The sequence below is a fragment of the Rhinolophus sinicus genome, linkage group LG02 (genome assembly GCF_036562045.2).
Source record: "Rhinolophus sinicus isolate RSC01 linkage group LG02, ASM3656204v1, whole genome shotgun sequence".
Classification (NCBI taxonomy): Eukaryota; Metazoa; Chordata; class Mammalia; order Chiroptera; family Rhinolophidae; genus Rhinolophus; species Rhinolophus sinicus.
This window is the reverse complement of record NC_133752.1, coordinates 82178814-82203045: the sequence shown is the minus strand read 5'-3', so window position 1 is coordinate 82203045 and position 24232 is coordinate 82178814. Positions and strand designations below refer to the sequence as shown.

The 24232-nt window shown below is 35.0% G+C and overlaps 1 protein-coding gene across 18 annotated transcripts in view; it reads right to left on the bottom strand.

The window, feature by feature from the left end:
- PARD3 (par-3 family cell polarity regulator) overlaps positions 1–24232 on the bottom strand; it is a 612084-nt gene that overhangs the window by 197067 nt on the left and 390785 nt on the right. For 6 of the 18 annotated variants that reach the window (XM_074324694.1, XM_074324700.1, XM_074324691.1 and 3 more), the window contains 5 exons: positions 22448–22607; positions 15962–16151; positions 10352–10503; positions 9257–9301; positions 3903–4130 (listed from right to left, as the gene is read on the bottom strand). In XM_074324694.1, coding sequence (XP_074180795.1) covers positions 3903–4130; positions 9257–9301; positions 10352–10503; positions 15962–16151; positions 22448–22607 — 775 coding nt within the window. The remainder of the gene's footprint in view (positions 1–3902; positions 4131–9256; positions 9302–10351; positions 10504–15961; positions 16152–22447; positions 22608–24232) is intronic. The other 12 variants (XM_074324693.1, XM_074324707.1, XM_074324696.1 and 9 more) reach the window with 7 other exon arrangements.

Below are 24232 nucleotides of genomic sequence, written 5' to 3'. Positions count from 1 at the left end.
GGAGGTACTCAACTCAAGTGACAAGCACAATCAACCGCGCCCATGCCTAAGTGTCTTACTTGTAAGGAGGAAAAGGGCTCAGTGACAGGAGAAAACAGGTAACTCTCTGTCCTTGCCAACAGACACTGGCTCCCGCTTTATGCAGCTTTTCAACAATAGCCCCCTCCCCATCCCAGTTTCTAGGGTACACTGACTACATCCTTACAGGATGTCCTGGATAACAAAAAAATGGTCTGCTGAGACAGTGGTCCTCTTCTCAGAGCCACGTTCAATCATCATCCAGCATTTCCATTGCCACAGGAAGCTGTAGCTGAGTCATACCACAGCACAGGAAAGCGCCCTCTGCCACAGAGTCACACAGAGCACAGACAATGGCGGGATGCTGGCACACAACAAGGGATGGTGCTGCAAAGAGGAGGATTGAGGAGCACAACCAGAAACAAGAACGCAGATTCTGCGAAGGCACAGTGACAGGAAGTGTGCAGACCATGTCACGAAAACCCACAAGCCAGACCCTGCAAAAGATGGCACTGAGGAAACTAAAGGAAGAGCCAACTGGGCCACCTTCTAGCTCATGCCTGGAGCCATAAAACACTTTTTTGTCTCTAGACACATATTATGGTGACAGTCTAATGACCACGAGCAGTAACACAGGCCTTGAGAGATACAAAGATATATCTATCTCTATGTCTATCTATCTCTATGTCTATCTATCTATCTATCTATATCTATATTTAGAAAAACAAAGAGTTTGCTGAGGTATGGAGGTCTTGTGCATGCAGGTCCAGTGTGGGACGCAAACCGGAACAGAAAAATGTCACAACCATCCTGCTTATTGCATACTGAAAGTGTCTCTCTCTCCCTGTCTCACCTTCTCTCTCCCCTCCACTCTCGCCCTCTCTCTCAGGCACACAATAGTATGTGTCATGCAGGAGCTCAATGGTTGATATAAATTGAATCCTATGATTTGCCAAGCCCTGGGCTTGGTTCTGTAGGAATAAAACAGACATGGTGGCGTCTTCCTTTGTGGACCTGACAGAGGTGAGAGAGGGTAGCAGGCAGAAATTAGGTAGGTAACTGAACAGGCGCACACAGAATCATATGTGAAAACTAGAAGGGACCTCAGAAACCATCTAATAGAACCGGAGCTTTTCAAACATTTTGTGAATAACAGCAAACTACCCTTTTTTAAAAATTAAACCTTACAAAGAACCACAACATATTAAAAGTGATTTTAACACCCACAACTGTTAAGGCAGAGAAGTGCTGACAGCAGGGGGAAGAGGGAAGCTACTGGCCTTTGCAGAATCCCACTTGTTCAGCCCCTATTTGCTTCCTGATTACCCCCAAACCTCTGAGGGACCCTTCCTGACCAGACGTCACCACACACAATCTGAAAATCAATGACCTAGTTGTCCAAATCTTCACTTTTACAAATGAAGACATTAAAGCTCGAGGATTTTAAGTGGTTTGACTAAAATCCCACAATGGTTAGAAGAATACGGACTAGGATGTAAATCGTCTAAATTCCAATTCACTGTTTGCTCCACTTATTAATTCAATTTCAACAAATTGCAAAAATTTGAAATGTGCAATAGTTGCCTTTCTTTTGTTATATCCAAAGTTAGAAGACTGGTCTGAAAAAAATAAAATAAAATCAGGACTTTGGAAAACACAGCACTTGGTGGTTGTAGGTGCTCGTGTCACAAGTGCCATTGCTGGATCCTGTCCAGAACTTTACTTTTAGTTCAGAAATTGCAATCTGTCTATTTAGTTGTTTTGTTTTTATCTTAATAGTTGGATGAATAAGTTTTAATATACTCAAATCTGTTATTTCCAATTTAAAAAGGACACTAAGCTTCTATAGGAACACATTTAGATGTTCACATCTAAACTGGGCAACTCTGGAGGCTGTCCCTATAGAATTAAGAACGTGCCCTTTACTGACAAGGATCACCTCCCTTGTTGCATTTGAAATGAGTAACATATGTGAAAAAACTGCATTTCATAAGGGAATTTAAATATTTTACAAGAACAAGAAAAAGGTTCAGAAGCATCATAAATTGTAGATGCTTACAAAAACACTGAGGGCCGCAGCACTATGTCTCTTATTAAATACACAATCAGGACAGACAGAGGCAACACCCGTGAGTGACAGGGTTCCTACCCAAGGAGGTTGCACAAGTCATATTGGTTAGGATGGCAAGGAACCATGGATACAATGGGAGAAAACTCACGAGGGTTGAAAGCTCATATGACTCAGGATGTTGGAGACCAGGCTTGGCAGCAAAAACAGGAAATATGTTCTTCATCTGGCAAGAAGAGGCTGCATATATTTGAAATCACTGGCTGGATGCAGTGAAAAAACTGTCCAGATTTAGACGGAGAACTGGGAGGGGGAGGAGGTGTAGCAATCTTCCCCCTGCGTTTTGCTTTACATGTTATATTAGGGCAGCAATATTCACTTTCCCAAACATTATATGCGATGGGCAAAAATTACATAACTTTGCTTTAATCTCCTCAGAATATGATTTTTATTTACAACTCTTCTTCCCCACCACAATTTTCCTTAGGTATGGGTGAGAAGCGGTCTTCCCAAGAGGTAAATTGCAAATAATTTATGATCCACTTAAATTATCTCTGGTCTTTGCTTTAACTTCAAGTGGTGGTGTCTCCAAATTTTCTTACAATGATTAGATGGGAAAGGTCACAGTTGAAGTTAAAAAACTACAATGTAAATTAGTAGTTATGAACAATATAAGCTAATCAACACTTTTTACTGTTAGAACTCCTAAGTCCTTTCTCTTCTAAGTAGACTACTTTTTCCTCATTTTTAAATTGAAAGGTTATATTTATACCATAAATGTTGGATAACTCCCTTAAGCATATATTTGTACATATTTATAAATGTCAATTTTTTTTCTCAATATACTATGGAAAACACATTGCTCATTCATATTAACCTTTGACTTTCAATTACCTTGACTTATAATATTTTGCAATTTGGAAATACACACACACTCAAACGTATCTTGCTAGCTCAGTTCAAGGAAAGCAAGATTAATTCATAAAAACAAAACATTTTCAAAATTATGTATTACATATAGTCATTGCAGACATCACACAGATGTACTATACAACAGTGGTTTTCAAACATGTTGGTCTCAGGATACCTTTAATAAAATCATTAAATCTCAAAAACGTTATGTGTATTATACAGAGGGTGCCAAAAAAATGTATATACATTTTAAGAAAGGAAAAAAACTATTAAAATTGTAAGAATATGTACTAAAAATAAAGGATGAATACAAGTTATGTTTGACTTCTACAATTACAAGAGGTGCTCAAAGTGGTTACCATCAGTGTCCAGATAGTTCTGATTACGGTGAACTACTGCTTGAGCAACATTGACCAAAATGTCCACTTGTATACTTTTTTTGCCACCCTCTGTATTTATTAAAATTTACTGAATTAATACTGAGAAAGTTTAAAATTAACTACTTCATAAAAAACTAATTTCATGTTAACAGAAATTATATTACTACAAAAAATAACTGTATTTTCCAAAAACAATTAGTGAGAACAATGGCACTGTTTTATATGGTAGCAAATCACGTTACCACCTGGCTAAAAAGACAGATTCTTCTACCTGCTTTGCATTCAATCAATCTATTGCACTATCACATGACATGTTGCCTCTAGAAAACCCCACTATAAACTTGTGAGAGAATGAGAATAAAAAGGTAAGTAACATCTTATTATTATTATTATGAAAATAGTTTAGACTTCATAGATCCCCGTGACAGATACTTGGAACCCCCGGGTTCCCTGGAGCACACTCTAAGAACTGCTGCTTTACAGAGCTATTTGTCATTGTTTTCTTTTAGACATTAAAAACTTACATGTTTCCATGCCTTCATCATCATCATCTACTGTGGGTTTATCGTAAGACTTGTCAATGGCAGCTCTGAAGCTCTCATTGCATCCCCTTCCTCTGATTATCCGTGGTCGTGGGCGATGGAAAGGAATGTCCCCATTCAAAGTCACCTCAGCGACTGCTGTCTGCAGACTCTCTAACGAACTTGACTTCTTCAGACCCAGGGAAGGTCCCACATCTCTGCTGGGGGAACCTTGGAGGTTTACAAAAACAAAATGTTAGTTGCAATTAGTGGTGCAAATTATGTTCCTGAACACCTACGAATTGTGGAAAACATCAGAGACATAAACAAATAATTCATTCAATGAGGAGTTCTAAAATGTGGATGGAAAAGGTATAAAAAGTCAATAAAGTAATAGTGACTAATTTTTATTTTTCACAACCATATATTAAATTTTGTCTATTTTCCCTATTTTCATTAGGAAAACTTCTAAGTTACTAGTTTCCATTTTTAGCTCAACAGAGGAAATTTTTGCCAAATCATTTGCTCCAAATTATGTAAATAATCTAAAAGAACCAGAATAACCCAGAAGCTCACTTGAAGAGCAGAAATGATAAGAAGGGTAAGGTAAGCAACCAAGAGTATCTTCTTAACTGAAATGAGTTTTGACAGTTTAAAATTATTTACAACAGCAGTTAAAGTTTCATATCAATGAGCTTCATCAAGTCTCTTCCTTGTTATAGTGCAGATTCACACAACTCGTAAGTAAAGAGAGCACAAAAGACTACATGTCACCAATACCATTAGGGCACCCTGACACCAGACAGAAATCTAATTCTGGGCAACATTAACATTCTATGGAAAGCTTTGCACAGAAACAAATTACATATGGGCTCTCTCTAGAGAGAAGTAAAGGAGGAGAAACTAAATAGAGTTGATATGAGGACTTACACCTCCAGGCTTGGGAATAGTGTCTGCTTGAGAAACAAGTGATGAACAGAAGGAAGAAGGCTTAACAATTATCAAAAACATTTCAGTAAGATTGCAGGGGAGGATTCAGGGAATTGAAAATTGGGCTCTATTTCTTGAGGATCTCGGGCAGGAAAGCCTAAGATAATGCCACCAGCACCAAGCTTTAGAGGGCAATTCAAACAGATTTCTTTAACCAAGTAAGGCAGTCTCATCTACTACTGCCTGACCTGGGACTCAAAGGTAGACAAATCTAGCTTCTAGATGACTGAAATACCAGCTCCACACTACCACTTGGACAATCCAGGGTATAGAACTAGTTCTTCTCTTACACTGTTAAAAAGACAGGTGCAAAAAAATGAGAGGGTAGGAGAGACTACATAAATTATCTCTATGTGAGGTCATCGGCCCACATATCGATCAATAATTAAGGAGTAGCTTTGGCATATTATCACCTAGAAGACCCATAGTTATGACTATGGCTGAGTGTAAAACAATAAAAATTAAATTGAGAAAGTCAAAAGAAAAATTACCTTTTTAAGATTTATTTACATTACATCTTTCACTTAATTATCACAGTGGGGTAGCAGTTTTAAGTTAGAATAAATACATTAAAAATGTAACAGGCAGAAAAGCAGACAGATGATTCTAATGAAGAAATAATTTTCCATAAATTATTGTGCTTGGGAGAAAAAGATGATTTATTTAACTTTCTCAATGCAGTTGTGTATACATTTGATTATTTTATGACAAAAAAATCATATAAACTATCTCTCTAGGATGACCAACCTTACTTTTTCTCTTGATAGCGCTATAACTTTTGACAAGTTCATGTTTTAAATACCCATAAGAGTCATGTCATAGGAAGGAAAATGAATTTTGTTCCAAAGAATTGAACAAAAAGTAAGAAATCTAGGAACTAAAAATCATCCTGGGCACAGACATCTACCTTTATATGCCCTAGAATTAATTGGGAAGATTTTCTTCTGAATATATAATCTCTTATCAGTTTTCATAACTCACTAGCTGCATTTGTGTTCTATAAACATTTATAAGACAAATACTTGGTGCTTTCTTAGGTTCACGAAGGATGTGTATGTATATATGTATGTATGTGTGTACATTTATTTGATCTCTCTCGTGAATAAAAATTTCATGCGTCCAGTAAAAATTATAAAAACATCATTGATGTATATTAATCTTTTCTTTATGAAAAATTAGCTGAGATTTGGCATAATGTACTCAGAGAACTAAAAACTTTAATAATGAATTTCAGAAATAGCACGACTATTAAAATAAATGTATACATATATAAATGTATATAAGTTTATATGTATATATAAGTGTACATGTGTATATAAATATATGTATTTATTAAAATACATAAGCAGACTAATCTGGGAAGATAAACAATGATGAAAGTATAACTAAGTAAGCAATAGATATTTTGTAAGTGTAATTCAGAGTTTACCTATTATTTTTTTCTAAATTCGTAATTCTGTAGAATAACATTTTGTCAAAATATTGATAAGTATCAATGGTGAGTATTAGGTATATGGGTAGTCATTGGGTATATAAACTATCGTCTCTATATATGGTTGAAAATTTTCATAATAAAATGTTATACAAAAAGTCAACATCTACAACTTGTGAATCTGTAACAGGGATCAGCATACCATGGGCTAAATATGAAAAATTCTTCTGGAACACAGCCATGCCGATTTGTTTATATATACTGTGTTTCCCCGAAAATAAGACCTAGCCGGACAATCAGCTCTAAGGCGTCTTCTGGAGCAAAAATTAATATAAGACAGGTCTTATACTATTATATTATATGATACCCGGTATCAAATTATATTGTATTATATTATATTGTATTATATATTAATTATATTATATTATAAGACCCAGTCTTATAATAAAATAAGACTGGGTCTTACATTAATTTTTGCTCCAAAAGATGCATTAGAGCTGACTGCCCGGCTAGGTCTTATTTTCGGGGAAACACAGTATTCTATGGCTGCTTTCAAACTACATCAGAATTAAGTAACTGTTACAGAGACTGGTCGCCAAGGCCGACGTAAATATTTACTATCTGGTCTTTTACAGAAAGTTTTCTTACTCTTGATTTGGAGCATGGTTATCATACATTTAAGTACTACACTTGTCAAAAAAAACTTAAACAAAGGTTTTATTAAGTAACATTTTAAGATTTCTGTATGAGCGTTACTGAGATCCTAATACTAAAAACTCAACATTTACTAGCAATGAAAATAGAAAATTTGTTTCTCTACTAAAGTATGGGCAAAAGATTAACTTTACACACAAAAATATCAATGTCTTTAAATTTTAAAATGACATTTTAAAGCTCTTATATAAATCTTTTAAGTCATTAGGATATTTTGTTTATTTCTTATATTCAAGGATTAAACCATTACAAACCCACTTCTCTTTTATTCCTGTTTTCTCTTTTCTTTCAGAAAGTAGTTACCCCAAAATACTACATAATATCCCTAAACCCAGGAATAAAAGGGAAATCATAATCAGACTATTTTTCCTAGGTCTATTTGTCTACTCCTACCTGCTAATAACCCTCTCACTGAGAAAAAAAGTAGAAGACGGCTTTGCAAGGGCAAAAGGAAATGGAATTCTAATTTCATTATGAAAGGCTTATGCAAGACAGATGATCTATGCTACGCTACAATGCCTTTATGAATCTACCCAAAACCTTGGGACCAAATTGTAGAATCATAATTATCTTGACAATTCAAATAAATGAAGAAAGAAGAAAAAAAAAAACAGAAAATTTAGCATCTATGTAATAATTTTTGTCCCAAGTTTCTCCAATTTAATCTGGTAGAACAAATTGCACATAGTGCAAAGAAAAAAAATGCTCTTTATATCTAGAATCTAATATGATGAAACACCATGTAAACACATGATTCAATTAGATTATAAAATTTGCCTTCTCACCATAAAGTTATGTAATGTTTTAATTTAAAATCTGTATATCCATATTATTTTTTTATCACATAAATTGTTCTTTTCCTTTTAGTAATAATGAGTTGGTTGAATTAAATACTTTCCTTAGTTTACCTAATTGGCATAGTGTATAAATTCATGTTCTTTAACCTCAGCTGTTCCATTTGGCTTTTATGAACATTAACGTGGACACTGGTTACTTCTTTAAAAATACTGACCACTAATAACTCCAAAATCTAATAACTAGTTTACATATGTGAACTATCAAAAAAATGTTTTTCTTTAGCCCTGTTTCAAAATTTCATGAAGTTTATGTTTGATGAGAGAAATAACTACTTAGTAAGGGCTGAGGCTAGAGTTAATTGCTTTGTACTACGGTTAATCCTATGATTGATTGTCTGTAATTTTTACAATAGATCTGTTACTCTACAGAATGTGGAAATTTCAACCATGTCCACAATAATCTTTACATATGTATGTGGGATACAAATTTTTCAAGCAGGATAAAACTAATTACTACCATAGGTTAAAAGGGTGAATTGAAGTTAATTAGTGGTAGCGGTGTAACTAATACATCATCCTGGATCTACAATAATTAAAACACTATTCCAACCTAATAGTAATAAATTATCAATGCTCAATTGTACAAAGCACATTCCTTTAATTACACATAAAAACTTTCCTTTCATTATTTTCATAAACTAATATAGTAAGTAAAATAGACTATAATGCAAACCCCAGTTCAATGTAATCCATTGTTTCTTTGGAATGATTTAGGCAGCATTTTAGAAGCAAGCCCTAAATAGTTAAAACAAAACAAAAACAAAAAACAAAAACCCTTTAAAACAGGTTCACAAAGTTATGATAAGGAGCCATTTATATTGTACAGTCTAATTCAATGTTAGGTAACTATAAGCTAATTCTTGCATTCAAAAAAAAATGAAGGTTTTCTGAGTGACTAATGATAGCAATTACTGGACATTGTCCTTCAGTGAAAAATATTTACATTTGTGCTATTACGATTCAAATCAAAGTCACCACTTGGAGAATCTTTTTTGGGATGTTAATCTAGGCATCAAATAAATTAAGTTATAAAAAGAGTCTACCCAAGGGATCATGTTTTCAGGATTTTGATATTTTTTTCAATTGTGACAAAACATTCCTACACAAATATAATTAAGAAAATCTAGACTGTTTAAGCATTTTTGAAGCACTAAATTATATTTCGATTTAGATGTACTACACTGATAAATTTCTTCTAACAGAAAACTTTTTCTTTTCTTGTACAATTTGATTTCCTACAATGAAAACATCCCTGCAAGACTGGAATATTTATGTGTACAAGCATTATGACTGGCAGCTCTATAATTATGATAAGCTCCTTGGACCACAGTCTCTATGGCAACAGTCTAACGGTCCATTCTTACCTGCTTTCTGGTCATCCACTGTACTGAGTTTAGTCTCGTCAGCTACTGTTAAAAGGTAAATGTATAATGGTTAGCCCAGTTAGTCCCACAGCCCAACATGCTTTAACCATTCCCAGATCGCTTCAGTTATGTGATAATTCTTAATAGTTCATGCAAATAATATGAAACATCAAGCAAACATTCATAATCAAAAAAGGGGGAGAGAAGCAGTGTCTCCATGCAATATGCCAGTCATTTCATTTCACAGACACGTGTGTTATTTATTTGTTAGCATATCATAATTAGGCAAGGCAATGCATCGCCAAATTTTTATTTTATGCATGTAATAAATTAATGCTTTTAGTCTTGAAAGTACAGCCACCAGAGAACAACATAAATAAGTTATAGTTGATTAACAAAGGTTTTCAAAATCAATCAGTTTATAGATCTGATTGTTTTACTTTATTTGTTTGTTTGTTTGTTTGTTTTGGTGTATTTGGATTTAAAAAGAGACACTACCTGATTGGTGTTTGATTGAACAATTATGGTTACCTTCCTACTCTCATCTGCTTCAAATACTTTCTACAATAAATATTCTTTCAAAGTATTACTTCCATTAAATGCCTTAATTACCAACATATAAGAATTTCTATTAAATAAACCTTGAAGAACAGCAATGAAACAAAGATATCATGAAGTAACCAAATTCTAGACATGGATTGAGATAATGATTTCACTCCAAAACTTTTTCTTTTAGTTTAAGAATGCCACAACCAACCAAATATTATTTCAATGAAATTGGTTTATCAATAGCCAAAATGTTAAACATTTCATTGTTTCAAGTAGATACATGAATATAGCATGATATGAACATGTGTTTGTTTCTTTTCTTAGCAGAAAACATATATAGTAACATATTCCACATTATATAAACATGCTGCTTATGAGAAATATGGTTATCTCAAACTCAGAGAAAAACTAATTTTTGCCAAATTGCCACAGTTCACATTTATTTTCTCTTGCTCAAAGTAAACAGACATGTGTTTGGGACCATCAATTTTAATCTGAAAGCATCTAAATCTTATTTAGATAAAGATTCATGGAGATTGTACTCACTACCTAAATCCATGCTTTTTGATTTTCGTGTTTTAACGAAATCCAATTGACTGGCATCTGAAAATTGCTTTGTGCGTTTTTCTGACATACTCTGGCGTCCAAATCCTTCTCGTTGAAAAGCAAGAACTGGATCAACATCAGGACTCAAAGAGCTGGTGTGAAGAGAAAGATAAACATAAAAATATTTACTAAAATTACAAGACATCCAATTTAGGGAAGTTCATATATACATGTGTGGATGAACGTGTGTCTATCCTCAGAAATACTTAAACTAAATAATACAAATATAATTCATTAAGAAAAACTGGCTGTACACAGGAAGTAATGGGAAAATACAATATTTACATTTAGTAATTCTTTCTCCATGTGAGTTCTCTCCTCCTCTATTTCCCTCTCACAGTTTCCTTATTCTATTTGACAATATTTCATTATTTCTAAGTGATACTCAAAAATAAACCTTATATATTTCAGACATTGGAGTGATTGAATGCTTGAGGAAAACTTTCATATATTAATATTAATATTGGCAGCAAATAAGTGACTCTATGACTTGAAATCCAATAGAAGTTTTAAAAAGGGTATGTTCTAGTTTTCTTATACACCCTTTATCTTGTGTTTCAGAAAAGAACAATCCACCTTTACAACATCTAGTTTCATAAAGATTTAGTTTCTCTCTAATATTAATCAATGAGAAGACGAACTTAACACATCTTTATTACAATCTATTCTGACTAAGGTATGGTGCTGGGTACCAAAGTCAAAAGAATAACTAGGAAAAGATCTCTGTTCTCTACAAATTCCTAGGAAAACCAGAAGTATATAACAGAAGCTGTGGATGCAGAGATGACAGAATGGTTTTGAGGGAGTCAGGAAAAATATGACTGAGACGAGATGACATTTGATTTGGTGACACCAACAGTAACTCAAGTAGAGAGGATGAAGCATATGGCAAATCATTGGTAACAGGATACAGCTGGAAGTGTTTTCCCAACAGAAATGGCAGGGGATGACACAAAGTCATGCCTATTTGTAAAATCCAGTGAACACTTTAAAAAGCACTACCAGATGTTCTGAGCACGTCCATACAATGAAAATTATTTTTCTCTGTGGTAGGCACATTGAGATAATAAATAGCTCTCTTCTATCCTCACCGTGCCACCTTATCTATCTGGCCAGATAGGAGAACGTCCCTCCACAGCTAATTAAACCTACTAGAATGTGAGGGAGCTACTTCCACTCTCGTTTCCCCCAAAATCAGACCTAGCTGGACAATCAGCTCTAATGCGTCTTTTGGAGCAAAAATTAATATAAGACCCAGTATTCTATTCTATTCTATTATATATTATAGTATATATTATATTATATTATTAGACCAGGTCTTATATTATAGTAAAATAAGACCGGGTCTTATATTAAGTTTTGCTCCAGAAACGCATTAGAGCCGATGGTTTGGCTAGGGCTTATTTTCAGGGAAACATGGGATGTCAGCTGTTTATGACAGGTTTCCTTGTACTTCTGACGGAAGCAAGCTTCTCAAGCCCTTTACAGCTTTATGAGAATTACCTTCCATATTGGGAACAGGACAGTGATCTGGTTTGGATACACATCAGAAGATTAGCTGCAATTTACTGTGCATAAAATATAACTGGTTCTCACAGAAGAGCTAAACCAAAAATGGTGAAAGGAAAACATCAAGGAAAATGTTTGGACATCAGGTTAAATGACCTGAAATGTACTGAGCCTATATGTCTTAAAATGTTCAATAAAGAGAATATTACTGTGTTTCCCTGAAAATAAGACCTAGCCAGATAATCAGCTCTACTGCATCTTTTGGAGCAAAAATTAATAAAGACCTGGTCTTATTTTACTATTATATAAGAGGGGGAATAATATAATATAATATAATATAATATAATATAATATAATATAATATAATATAATATAGTATAATACCAGGTCTTATATTAATTTTTGCTCTAAAAGATGCATTAGAGCAGATTGTCCGGCTAGTTCTTATTTTCGGGCAAACATGGTAGTTGCCTCATCCATCTTATAAGGTCGATGAGAGAATTCAATGATGTAAGGTGAAAGTCCTTTGTAAATTGCTATACAAAATAACTTATTACCCAACAATGACTTTCTATCTCAAATTATCAAAGTAATACAAATTATGCTAACAGAAATAGGGTCCTTAAAAACCACACAAAGGAACTGAACAATACGTCTCAATCTTTCCCACAAAATACAGAGCAGGGCCCCTGGGATGAGGCAAGGTAGGTACCTAGGGCTCAGAATGTAAGTAAGCACTCACTCTCAGGGTCATGCAAGCTCAGAGTTCACACCTGAGAGTGTGTACCTCCTTACATTTCTGAACCCTGGGCACCCAGCTTGCCTCACCTTAGTCCTGGCCCAGGTACCGAGAAAAGATGTATCCACAGGAATGAGTAGGAGTTTAGCCCAAGGCAAGAAAAAATTTTTTTTTGTAAAACACCATGTATATCCTAATAATTTTGTCTCCATTCTATACTAAATCACTTCATTTTTAATATATCCTATTTTTCCTGTAAATATGATGCTCCAGAAAGAAGCAGGGTCATGTGTATCTCAAGCCTTCAGTGCCCCTTCACATACTACTCTGCTAATATACAGTTGATCCTTGAACCACATGGGGGTTAGGGGTGCTCACCCACCACACAGGTGAAAACCCATGTTTAACTTTTGACTCCCCCAAAATTTAAGTTGTCCCTCAGTATCCATGAGGATTTGGTTCCAGGACCCTCCACGGATACCAAAATCCACGGGTGCCCAAGTCCTCTTTAAAATGGCAATAATGCATACAGGCAGCCCTCCATATCTGCAGACTCCCAACCAGAGATGGAAAACAGAACAGGTATTTATTGAAAAATATCCACACATAAGTGGTCCCACACAGTTCAAACCCTTGATGTTCAAGGGTCAACTATACTATGCATGCATGTTTAGCTATAGTAGACGTTATATATACTCATATAATTATATATTGCTTATGCATATTTCTTATACATATGTATATATATATGCTTATATAGTATTCATATACCACTATGCTTACTATACTATGCTTATAATTTCCAGAGCACATCCCAATTCAAAAACGCAGTCCTAGAAGTGAAAAATTAAAACCCATTTTAGGAGAAACCCATAAAAACTATGACCCAATTTGCAACGTTAAACTCTAAAAAAATGTAGTTTCAGTAAGATTAATTCTTTTATATGTTGAAAGTTGATCTCTTCAACCATTCTGCATATGCATATCGATCCTTTTTTGTATCATGTGGAATATTTTAAAACTTGAACTCCAATAGGCATCAAATTAGTGAACAGAATGAATTTGAAACACAATTTTAATAGAAATTATTGGTAAAAAAATTTTAAAACATTCGTACAAATAGTTGTAGCTAATGTTAGCTAAAAACCACATATTGTCATACTTTTTAAACTAATTTCATACCCTCTGAAGTTAAGTTGTCACTAAAATTAGAATCTGCTGTTTTACTTTTTCCCCTTAAAAACATTGTTAATGTTCCCTAAATCAATTAGTGGATTGAAAAAAGTATATTCTATTAGTTAACGAATTAAAAGTTTAGCCATTTGCCATGTTTAGCTTTTCACAACTGTGCAGTGAACTGTAAACATACACAATTTAAAATGTCAAATGAGCTTGTGAGTTAATAAGAGTCCTAAGATAACCAAATATTCTTAAATCATGACATAATTAATTCTTCCCTATCAATATACCCATAAAACTAATTTCAGACACAATAAACAGTACACTAGAATACTTAAGTTAGACTGCAGGACTGACAGCTGATTCTTCAAAGAATGTAACCATATATCCTGACCCCCAATGTTATTAAAATTCCAGTTATTAATCCTGTCTTATTGCGCTTTTGTTTTCATAACATTTTCATCAAGGATTAGGGAGATACTGTCAGGCTGGAAAAGCTTACATTTTCTGATATGATTCAGAACAGCTGAATTCTTGTTTAGATAACCCTCTATTCATATTCCTTTCCTTGCCCACATCCCCCACACCAAAATCACACAAGTCCTCACCATTTTATGAATCCCCTTAGGGAAATTAATGCCACAAGCGATCCCTGCTTGTTATTTATTTATTGTCACCAATACGGCCCTTTATAAGGCCTCAAACAGATCTATTCCTCTGGCCACCTTCATAATTTCTCATCATGGTGGAGATTCAAAGGCTTTGGTCCCTAAGATGAATATTGCAAATATCTAACCCTTGCTTTCTCCATTGTTGCTTTCACTTTCCAAAAGGGATATAAACTGCAGCAGTAAATACAAAGGCATCTGCGGATTTCCAATGGGACTTGACACTGTAGCTTCCCCATCTAAGTTGAACCACACACACACAAAAAATGCGTTCACAGATAAGCTATTATCATGCAGGCTTGAGTGTAGCTCTATTTTTAAATCCTGTGTTTTCAATAAGAGAATTAAAAAAGAAAAGAAAAGAATGATAGAGATTGACTTTTCAAGGGTCCAAATAACAGGTGAGATTGTTCTAAGAGAACCTCTGCAGAATTGACAGATAAACGAGCTGCATTTTTGTGTGCTCGTGGGTGGAGTGGGAGGAAAGGAGTGGGGGAGTGGTTTACTTTGTTAAGATCGTCACTAAAATGTTAACACAAATAAATGCGAGTCCCCTGGACTCCTATCTAATATTTGATGGTGACACAAGTCTGGGGAAGAATAAGAAACAGAAATGGGTAAGTGGTGAAGAAACAATGCTACAACATTTAAATATCATTTTGCTAATGTGTTCATAAAAGACCCCAGGAAAAGGGCAATAAGAAAATTCTGGTATAACGCTTTACATGGTTTGTGTTGTTACTACAACCTTACAAGGTCATTGCTAGGAGGCACTTTCCTATTGCTTATTGATTTATATAATTACTGGGCATGCAAATGAAGATGCACATTCATGGGCCACATATTGGCTCAACAATATCAAAAGCTCTCTTTTGTTTTGAAAGATACAGGAGAAAAAAGTAGCAATTAGATTACCCCCAAAGTCACAATGCTATAAGCAAGTACAAAGCATTCTCAAAAGAATAGTTACAGCTCTCTTAAAAAACAAAACACCTTCCCATTCCCAGAACATATCAACTATTAATTTGGCCAGTCACCTAATTGTGACAAACTGAGTCACCTTAGGGGTTTGCTTAGAATTTATTTACTCAATAGAAAAACAACTCATCAAATTAACACAGATATAAAATAATGAACAGTGAAACTTAACAAATGAATAGGGTTTTGTGGTTAGTAGTAGTTTTGTTGTTGTTTTGGATAAATCATTAAGTATAGCCCTGGAAAGTCTATAGCAATTGGGCAAATTTATGGGGTTGAAGGGAATCTTTTATTAAAAGAGTGATAATTAAGAGTTTTAAAACCATAAAAAAAGAACACTGCTATAAAAAAACACACCAAAAAACCAAGGTTTTCAGGGTAGGCTGATTAATTATGCTCAGTGATAGACCATTTAAACATGAAATAAGGTGTGACTGCCATTCACTAATGTCTTCCAACTCTGTAGTGTGATCTTACCAATCTGCTGAATCGCTGACTGCGGCCTTAGCCCAGGGGCCAGCGTCCGTTGTCACGAATCCCACATCATCATGCGAGCTGGAAGATGACTGGTCAGAGAGATGCGGAGGAAGCACTGGTAACCTGTCATCTTCAATAATGACAGTGTCATCCTGGGGCATATTCACTGTGGGAGACAGCTGGTATTTACCTGCCAGGTGGAAAAAAAAAAGAAAAGAAAAGAAATTCTAGACTCGTGCTCCATCTTAGGTTTATTAATAGTAATACTTTGCTACATCAGAAAAAGTCTGAATTTCCAAACATCTGCTCAACCTGGTAGAACAAAACAGAATTAAGCAAATTTATTTTTCATAAATGAATATCAAATGGAGACCTCAAGTCTATTCCTTCCTCTGCCACTAGAGCTGTGTAGCCCTGGGCAGAGTATTCAATTTCTCTGGGTTTAAAGCCAGAGATGATCTCCAGAATGTCTTCTAATATGAAAACGTTACAGTTTCTGAGTTGTACAAGTCCCTTGAAAAATTTTACCAGGAAATGTGGAGGGAAACCCTGCAAACTTACATCAATCATTCACTCATTCATTCACATAGCAGGTATGTAAGAAAGACTTAATCAGTGCCCCTAAACAGCTCACACCCTAGAGAAGGAGATGGACATATCCAAAGTGATCATTGATTGACCCTGTGAGTGATGTGCTGAAAGTACTGTGGCATTCATTAGTGCTGGCATTGCCTAGGTAGCTGGACACAGAGGATGCTGGGAATCTTAACAAAAGTTAAAATCAGAGTTGGATTTTGAATGATGAATAGGTCTTTTCTGCTAGAAGAAATGATGCCATTGATTTGAGACAGCCGCAGCACCATCATTAAATGCATGACAGAGAAATGCCCATGGTGCATTCAGGTGACATTTCAAAGATGAATACGTGCAGAACCAAGGCCTTGGGGGAAGATGGCAGAGCAAAGATTAGAATCTGAAGGCAGCCCCGAGGTTTGCAGGTCAAGACAGGGGAGCCTGTAAATTTTGATTTATTCAGTTAGCATATAGTGTTATTGGTAAGGAAAGACCCAGAACTGTCTACACTGATCAGTTTCTTCCAGGAATATCTGGTCAGGTTCACAGATCAACATGACAGGCATTTATATTTCTTGAGACAAAATTACGATTCAAGGCTCTAAATCCTTAAAAGATAAAGCTGGGGTCCAAATAATGCCATCTTCCTTCCCCAAATGCCTATAGTTCTTCTGGCTTCCTCCCCAAAACTTGTGCCATACTTCTTCTGAGCAGTAACTGTGGACAAAACGTTTGTACACATCAATATCTTGGGGGAGACCACACTCACAGATTATGAAGGCCCATTAGCCTGACTTTCCCAACAAAGCAAGGTGAATTGACAATTTTTACCTTGGGCCTTCCTAATAAAAGGCCCTTCATTTATTTGGTTCCTACCCAAATAAAAAGGATTGCTGCACTTAAACCAATATTGCCACCATTTTACACAGGGTGTACTTTTCCTTTATTACAAATTATTTTTTATATAGCACAACAGCAATGTATAGAAAAGTTTATTAAACATTTTAGCATCAGTCGTAGATCTAGTTTTTAAAGTAAACATTCATAAGAATGTAGAACTGATAAATTTTGTTTTAACATTATTTTGGAAAATTTGGAATGGCATTTGTAAGCTTGAAGGATTTAAAAAAAAATATATATATATATTATTCTAGACATTTCAACAATGGAGCAAAAATTAAGTTGATATATATCTTTTCAGGACAACCCACAAGAGTCAACTTGCTATAAATTTCAAATGCATTCATTATTTAGTATCAGCTACTCTATTATAGAAACACTACATGTTCACTGAAACCTCCACTCAGCATTTTATCAAGAAAACACTCTATTTTGATTTTAAATGCATCCATTTTGATAAACCAAAAACTAGCAACTTTTTATGAATGCTCATGATAGAAATGTAAATCAAATTTTATACTTAATAATTTCCCTTTCCTGAATTCAAGTCCATGTATTCCTACTAGAGTTTTAGGATATTAGTACAGAAAGACAGAAATCTGTTCAATAAAATATCAGTCACAAATAAGGTCAGACATTCTAACACTATTACTCAAAAAAAATTTCCTTCTCAAGACACACTTTTTTCCCCCAAAAGTGCACAAAATGACAAAACCAGAATTCTCCCTGACAGCTCACCACCGACAAGGCACACATCACAGCATTAAGTGCCGATTCCTCACACAGGCAAAATTTATTAGACGGAAATATTATGGTGCAATTATACCACATCACTTCTTAACACAAAACTAAAACTCTTGGGTTTACACAGTATATTTTGAGAAATAGCCTAATAAGCAATATGGAGCATTGAATGGTTCTCTGTATGACAATCCTTTTTTATATTATGTTGTTTTGAGTAGAGACATTGTACCTTAAGTGATACAAAATTTTATATATAAATAAATTGAAAGAAATGTCCCTAATAGTAAGATAACAATTTAGTGTTTTTGTCCTCACCCATGATTTGAGAATTCGTATTTTCCATGCTTGCTAGGAATATAGCTTTGCAATCTAGCTTCAGAAATACATTGGGGGTAATGGCTGACTAAATTATCTGACTACATATGGTACTAAACTCCACCTAGTCAATACCTTTTAATTATGTTTGCTGGTACTTGGCACATCATAAATGTGAAACCTACAACGGGTGGCTTGAGAAGGCTTTGATCAGTTTTACAATGGATAAATATTCCGTTTTCCTCAACTAGTTAACCAACAATAATAACAATTAAACCAGTCAATATCTTTTAGAGGAGTGAAACAAAGAGATTCAGAATGACTGTTCACTAGACATTTATTCATTGGTACATTTACATAGAAGGTAATGCCACACATGACACTAAAAACAGATGAAATGAGGACAAATCTTCCAGTGATTGGACTCACAATAAAAACATTAATGTTCCATTTTTCTATGTTGGATTTCTAACAAGACAAATATGAACATAATTATCTTTTTTAAACTCACCACAAATGTATGAATATAATAGCTACTGAGATTAAATTCTAAAATTGATACAACAGATTGCAATTTTGCTTTGAAACATAAAATTTCTTCAGATTAAAATGTGGGAAAAATGTAAGGTTCCACACTCCTAATGCCAACTTGTGATTTTATAAAGTGAACATGTTGGTTAAATTAGCTCTGCCTAGTATTTATTATTATTATTATTATTAAGACAGTTCAACAATTTGTGAAATATTTTTAAGGCTTTTAAAAGAAAGAAATCCTATGCAGGCTCACTACAGATTTCTTTTTGATGAATGTCCAGGATGATTCTTCTAAAATCCACATAGTGGAAGAGTCCACCAATATGGATGACATTTGAAGACATCTTGCCTATGGACACAAATCTGGCTGACTCCACCAAAAGCTAAGGTGGTGGACCAGGTATGAGTAACATGGGACTCATGACTCACAAAAACATACACTGTAATGTTGGTTCAGAAGCACAGAAACTCTGAGGTTTCAGACTTATCACTTCATTTCTTTGGACCATAGCTCCCCTGACCAGAAGGTAAGTGGGTTGGAAAACATGATTTCTGAGGTGGTTTTCACAGATTAACTCCTTTGATTTTTAGATCACAGTGGTTGCCAGAATGAAATAGATTCTGGAGACTGTCTAATGCCTTTTGCTTCAAGATGTATATACTTATAATTGAGTTAATAAAGAATGAATGCCACACATTGTGTGATCTCAGTATTCCCCAGAGAGGGCTATTTTTAGAAATAGGAAATAAAACCAAAATAAAAATCATCATGTGACCTTGAGACCATTTCCTTTATCTGTTAAGTGGGAAAGTGTGGCTGATGATATGTGACCTCCTTCCAACTCTAACATCTCTTGCATTTTTTTATGAACTTGTTAGAAGCTTCTCTCCTGGGACATGTGTTCATTTAAATCAGATTTAAATCAGAAAGCCTCAAAGCTCCTTTTGGTCTACAGTCCTACATGAAGAATATTCTATGTGAAAATTCACCGTTTGCATAAAATGAATCATTTCGTAATGTAATCCGATGGAATTTCAGTACAAATTTCTATCTGAATCACAGCAGATGATGAAGGAAACGCCACCACCTCTACTAGTGTTTACAAAGGAGTTACTCTAAATGTATGGAAGATAATCATTAACCAAACAAGATCTGTCTGAGAAATTTCCATGTACCGAGATACTATGCAAACCAATAAATACTATTACTATTAGATTAGGTTAATAGAAATTCAGTACTCTAATATCTTATATTTGGTACCCTGTTTTGGTATTTTGTTGCAAGGTAACATCTTTTGTAGGATTTCTAACTTCAAGTGAGAACTGACTTAAACAGTATTTGTTTGTTAGGGCCAATGATATTGGAATAGAAACTGACGAAGACTGAGGAAATTCGCAAATTTTCAAAACTCAAGATAAATCAAATTATGTGTATGCATTTCTCAGGGTAAAATTATATGGTATCCCCTAGTTTTCAGTACATTAAAAAAAAAAAACACAATAAAAAAAAAAAAACTGTCTTAAGAAAATATCATCATTCACCATCTATTTGGCCTACCATCCAGGGTAAAGAGACTGTCATCCCCCAGCCCAAAAAGGTGTGCACAGTACATCACAAAGCACAGAACTGGGACGGAAGTTACTGCCCTGAGTGAAGCATCTGGAGTTATAAAAGTCCATTACACCTCTAGCAGAGGGAAGGGAAAACAATGTCAACTACAATGCAAACTTGAACAGACTAATGAAGCTATAGCTAACAAAATGTCGGGCAACAGGCTATAAAAAAGAAATGAAGGAATCCTCAACCCACATATACATCACACTAGATGAATTTTGGGGGGGTATTTTTTTTTTTTTTAGTTTTAGTTTTTCGCCTTCCTCTGAAGCTTCAGGGATTGGAGGCAGGACGCAGGTTACAGGAACTGGTGGACCAATGGTCTGATTCAGTATGGCAAGTCCTATGTTCCTATAATAAAGGGGAAATTACAGCACATCACTTTGTATGCACACACATCCAGGGACACATGCACTCTCTCTTTCAAGGGGTCTGAATTTTAATCAATAAAAAAGTATTTAAAACAGATAAAGTTTTATATCCAATACAAGAAAGTATGGAAAATCGAACAGCAGTGAAGAGAGTAATCATTAATAAGCAAAGATTAATGTGATATATTATGTGAAATGCCTGTCACCTCATAGGATGGTATCTTTACCATCCTTCTCCTATTTTCACTTATGCCAAGGAGGCAAATGGAAAAATGTTGACAAAATAAAACTACAGTTGGCATGACTAAATTCTATGTGTGACAAAACAAGAAGTTGAGAATTTAGCAATTTTTTCCAAACTAGAAAGCTAGAGGGGTTAGAGGAAGAACAGAAAATTCTAGCAGTCATGTTTATGTATTTTTCCTACCATGCCCAGTAGAAAGTTCTTTGAAGGCAGAAATTGTTCCTATTCATCTTTGTATCTACAGCAAAAGTATAAATACAATGTATTGCCAATAGCAGGCTTTCCATAAACATCCACTGATGAACGAAATAAATTCTTCCTCTAATGGAGCTTATAATGGAAACTTGAATAGTATTAAATCTATACTATATGTACTCAAAATGGAGTAAAATGTAGAGTTTTACTTTCTACCAGAGATTTGCAAAACCAAACAAAACAGCAATAAAAGTGTTTTATGTCAGGTGCTCTTTTAATCAGAATAGCTTCCTGTGTTTTAAATTAGAAATCTCCCAAGCTAATCCCAAAATGAGCAACTCAGTACATCCAACAGTCCTGTGGCAAAGCAAGTGTTTATTAACTGGATCTGTGAGTAGAAAGCTGCACTGCTGCAGAACAAGTCCTAGTGACCTCATTACCCCTGGGGGCCATGCAGACAGCATGGCGCTGAATCCAAACAAAGGATGCAAAAAACTCGTTTCAAGATTTTAAAATGGAGGCTTTGAAAAAGTAGAGATGCAGTTAAAAAATGGCACCATCCTATTAAGTGCAAACCAAACAAATGTGACTATCTCATCTACACGTATGTATGTACATTCATATTTTTTTTGTTTCCAAACAGTGTTACTGTGACTAATATGTAACATCGGAATCCTTTTTGTCATAAACCACTACATTTTGATTGTTTAAAAAAACATGGATTCACTTATTATCTCAAACAAGCTGAGAATATCTTGATCACGAGGAACATTTCCATGTGATCCCTTTCTTTCTTCCCACGTTATAGCACCTAAAACTCACTTAACAAAATCAATGTATTGATTTACTCTTTATATTAACACTTCCTGAATGATTATACTGAACCTGATCTTTTTCCTCTTGGAAACCTGGGCCTCCTTTACATTAATATTACATTAACAACCTCTCCATGAACCAGTTTAAACATAAAAATAAGATGTGATAAACAGTTTTACCTGACTCACCCATTATCCTACTGAGTGCAGCATTTCTTGTGGGTGATTCATCGAGCCCCTCAATCCCACTGTAGAGGGAATGGGAAATTCTTCGTTCTCTGTCATCCAACACCGTTTCAATGGGCAGCTCAGGTCCAGAGGGGCTCCCAGGTGACTTCAGCTGTAGAGAAAGGGGGGCAAGCAAAAATCAGGACTGGAGGCCCATTAGCAGCATGGGGGGATTATAACAACTTGCCCAAGGCCTGCATCCAACTGGGTACCAAATGAACTAGAACTTTTCACCCTGTACCAAAATAATTTGTGATGACAGCTCTGCCTAATGACCAACTTTCTGTGCCACTTTACACTGTGCCTCCCATGAAGTTCTGTCAGATTTCCACCATTGGAGGAAAAAATATGTATATTAAAATCTTCTCTTTTTTTTAAATTTATCTTGGTTATTTTTTCAATTTGACTGTATCTGTTGAAGTCAATTTAAGTTATGATTTAATTCAGAATTCTTCATGAGATGCAGCCCCGCACCAGGCATGCTTTATCAGAACGGAAACCGGGACTTACCTATACTTTCACATCTATAGTACGGAAGTACATGACAATTAGCACACATTTGGATGTGTGTGCCCGTAAAATTACCATCCACTGCAAAGGACCACAAGTCAGATCAGATGTCTTGAACAATATACTAAGCTTAAAGTTCTTCTGCGAGACATGAGGAATAATTGTCCTATTCTCTTATTGTAATTGTAAGCATGAGATAATGAATGACTGAGAAAATCACTTTAATAGAATACAAACTATACAGAAGTAAGGACCAAATATTCGAATGAAGCAGGCAAAGATGTGTATTTCACAAACACATATAATCTACTAAATAAGCCAAGAACACAGGTCAGTTTCTATCGCCATGAATAAAATTGTACGTGGCATCCTTAAAACAGCTGTGCCTTATAGGTCATATTCTTCTTAAAAATAGTATGAATAAAAAACCCTATGTTAGTAAGGCCTTGAAACAAATCTGCTTCAAGGAGGAACAAATCACACTTAACTCTAATACAATCCTCCCGGTGTGGGCTCTGGTTAACCCCATGGACTAACACCTTTATGATGTTTTGGTGCTGGATTGCAGCCAGAGGCCGAGAGGGCTTGAGGGGGAGAGGTGGCCCAGTACAACACAGCAAAGCGAGAGAGGGGAATGCACATTCCAAACAGATGAAAGCATAACTGTGGCAGTTCCTCCGCCTGAACAAATTATTACTTCTGTTAGAAGCTATCATCTGTTTAATATAAATGAGATATTTAATGAAGTTCAGGATTGGAGACTTATCTCTCCCAGTTTGATAAGCACTGGGAAGATTTAATGCATCGAAGGGTCAACACAATTACAATTGGAGGCACGTCCAACTGCAGGAGAATAATAAACTTGCAGGGCTAGTGAATTAGACACAATAAGGTTTAAATTGTGAAATGAGAATTTGTTTTATTCGTTGTTGTTTTTTTAATTGTAGATTACAACTGACAGCTTTACTGAAAAGTAAATGAAATACTCAAGGTCTCTGATGTACAAGAATAAAATAACAATTTCTGAAAGAATACTATGCCTAAATTCCAAGGTACTTTGGGGAGGTGAAAACAAAAACAAACAAACAAAAAAATAGTCTGTACCATTAAGAACAAGTATGTTTGAATTTTTAAAATAAGCACATACATTAAAGAGACTTGCTATACAAGTCTCTATACACAAGAGCTGCTTACTATACAATGATTTACTTCAACATAAGACATCCT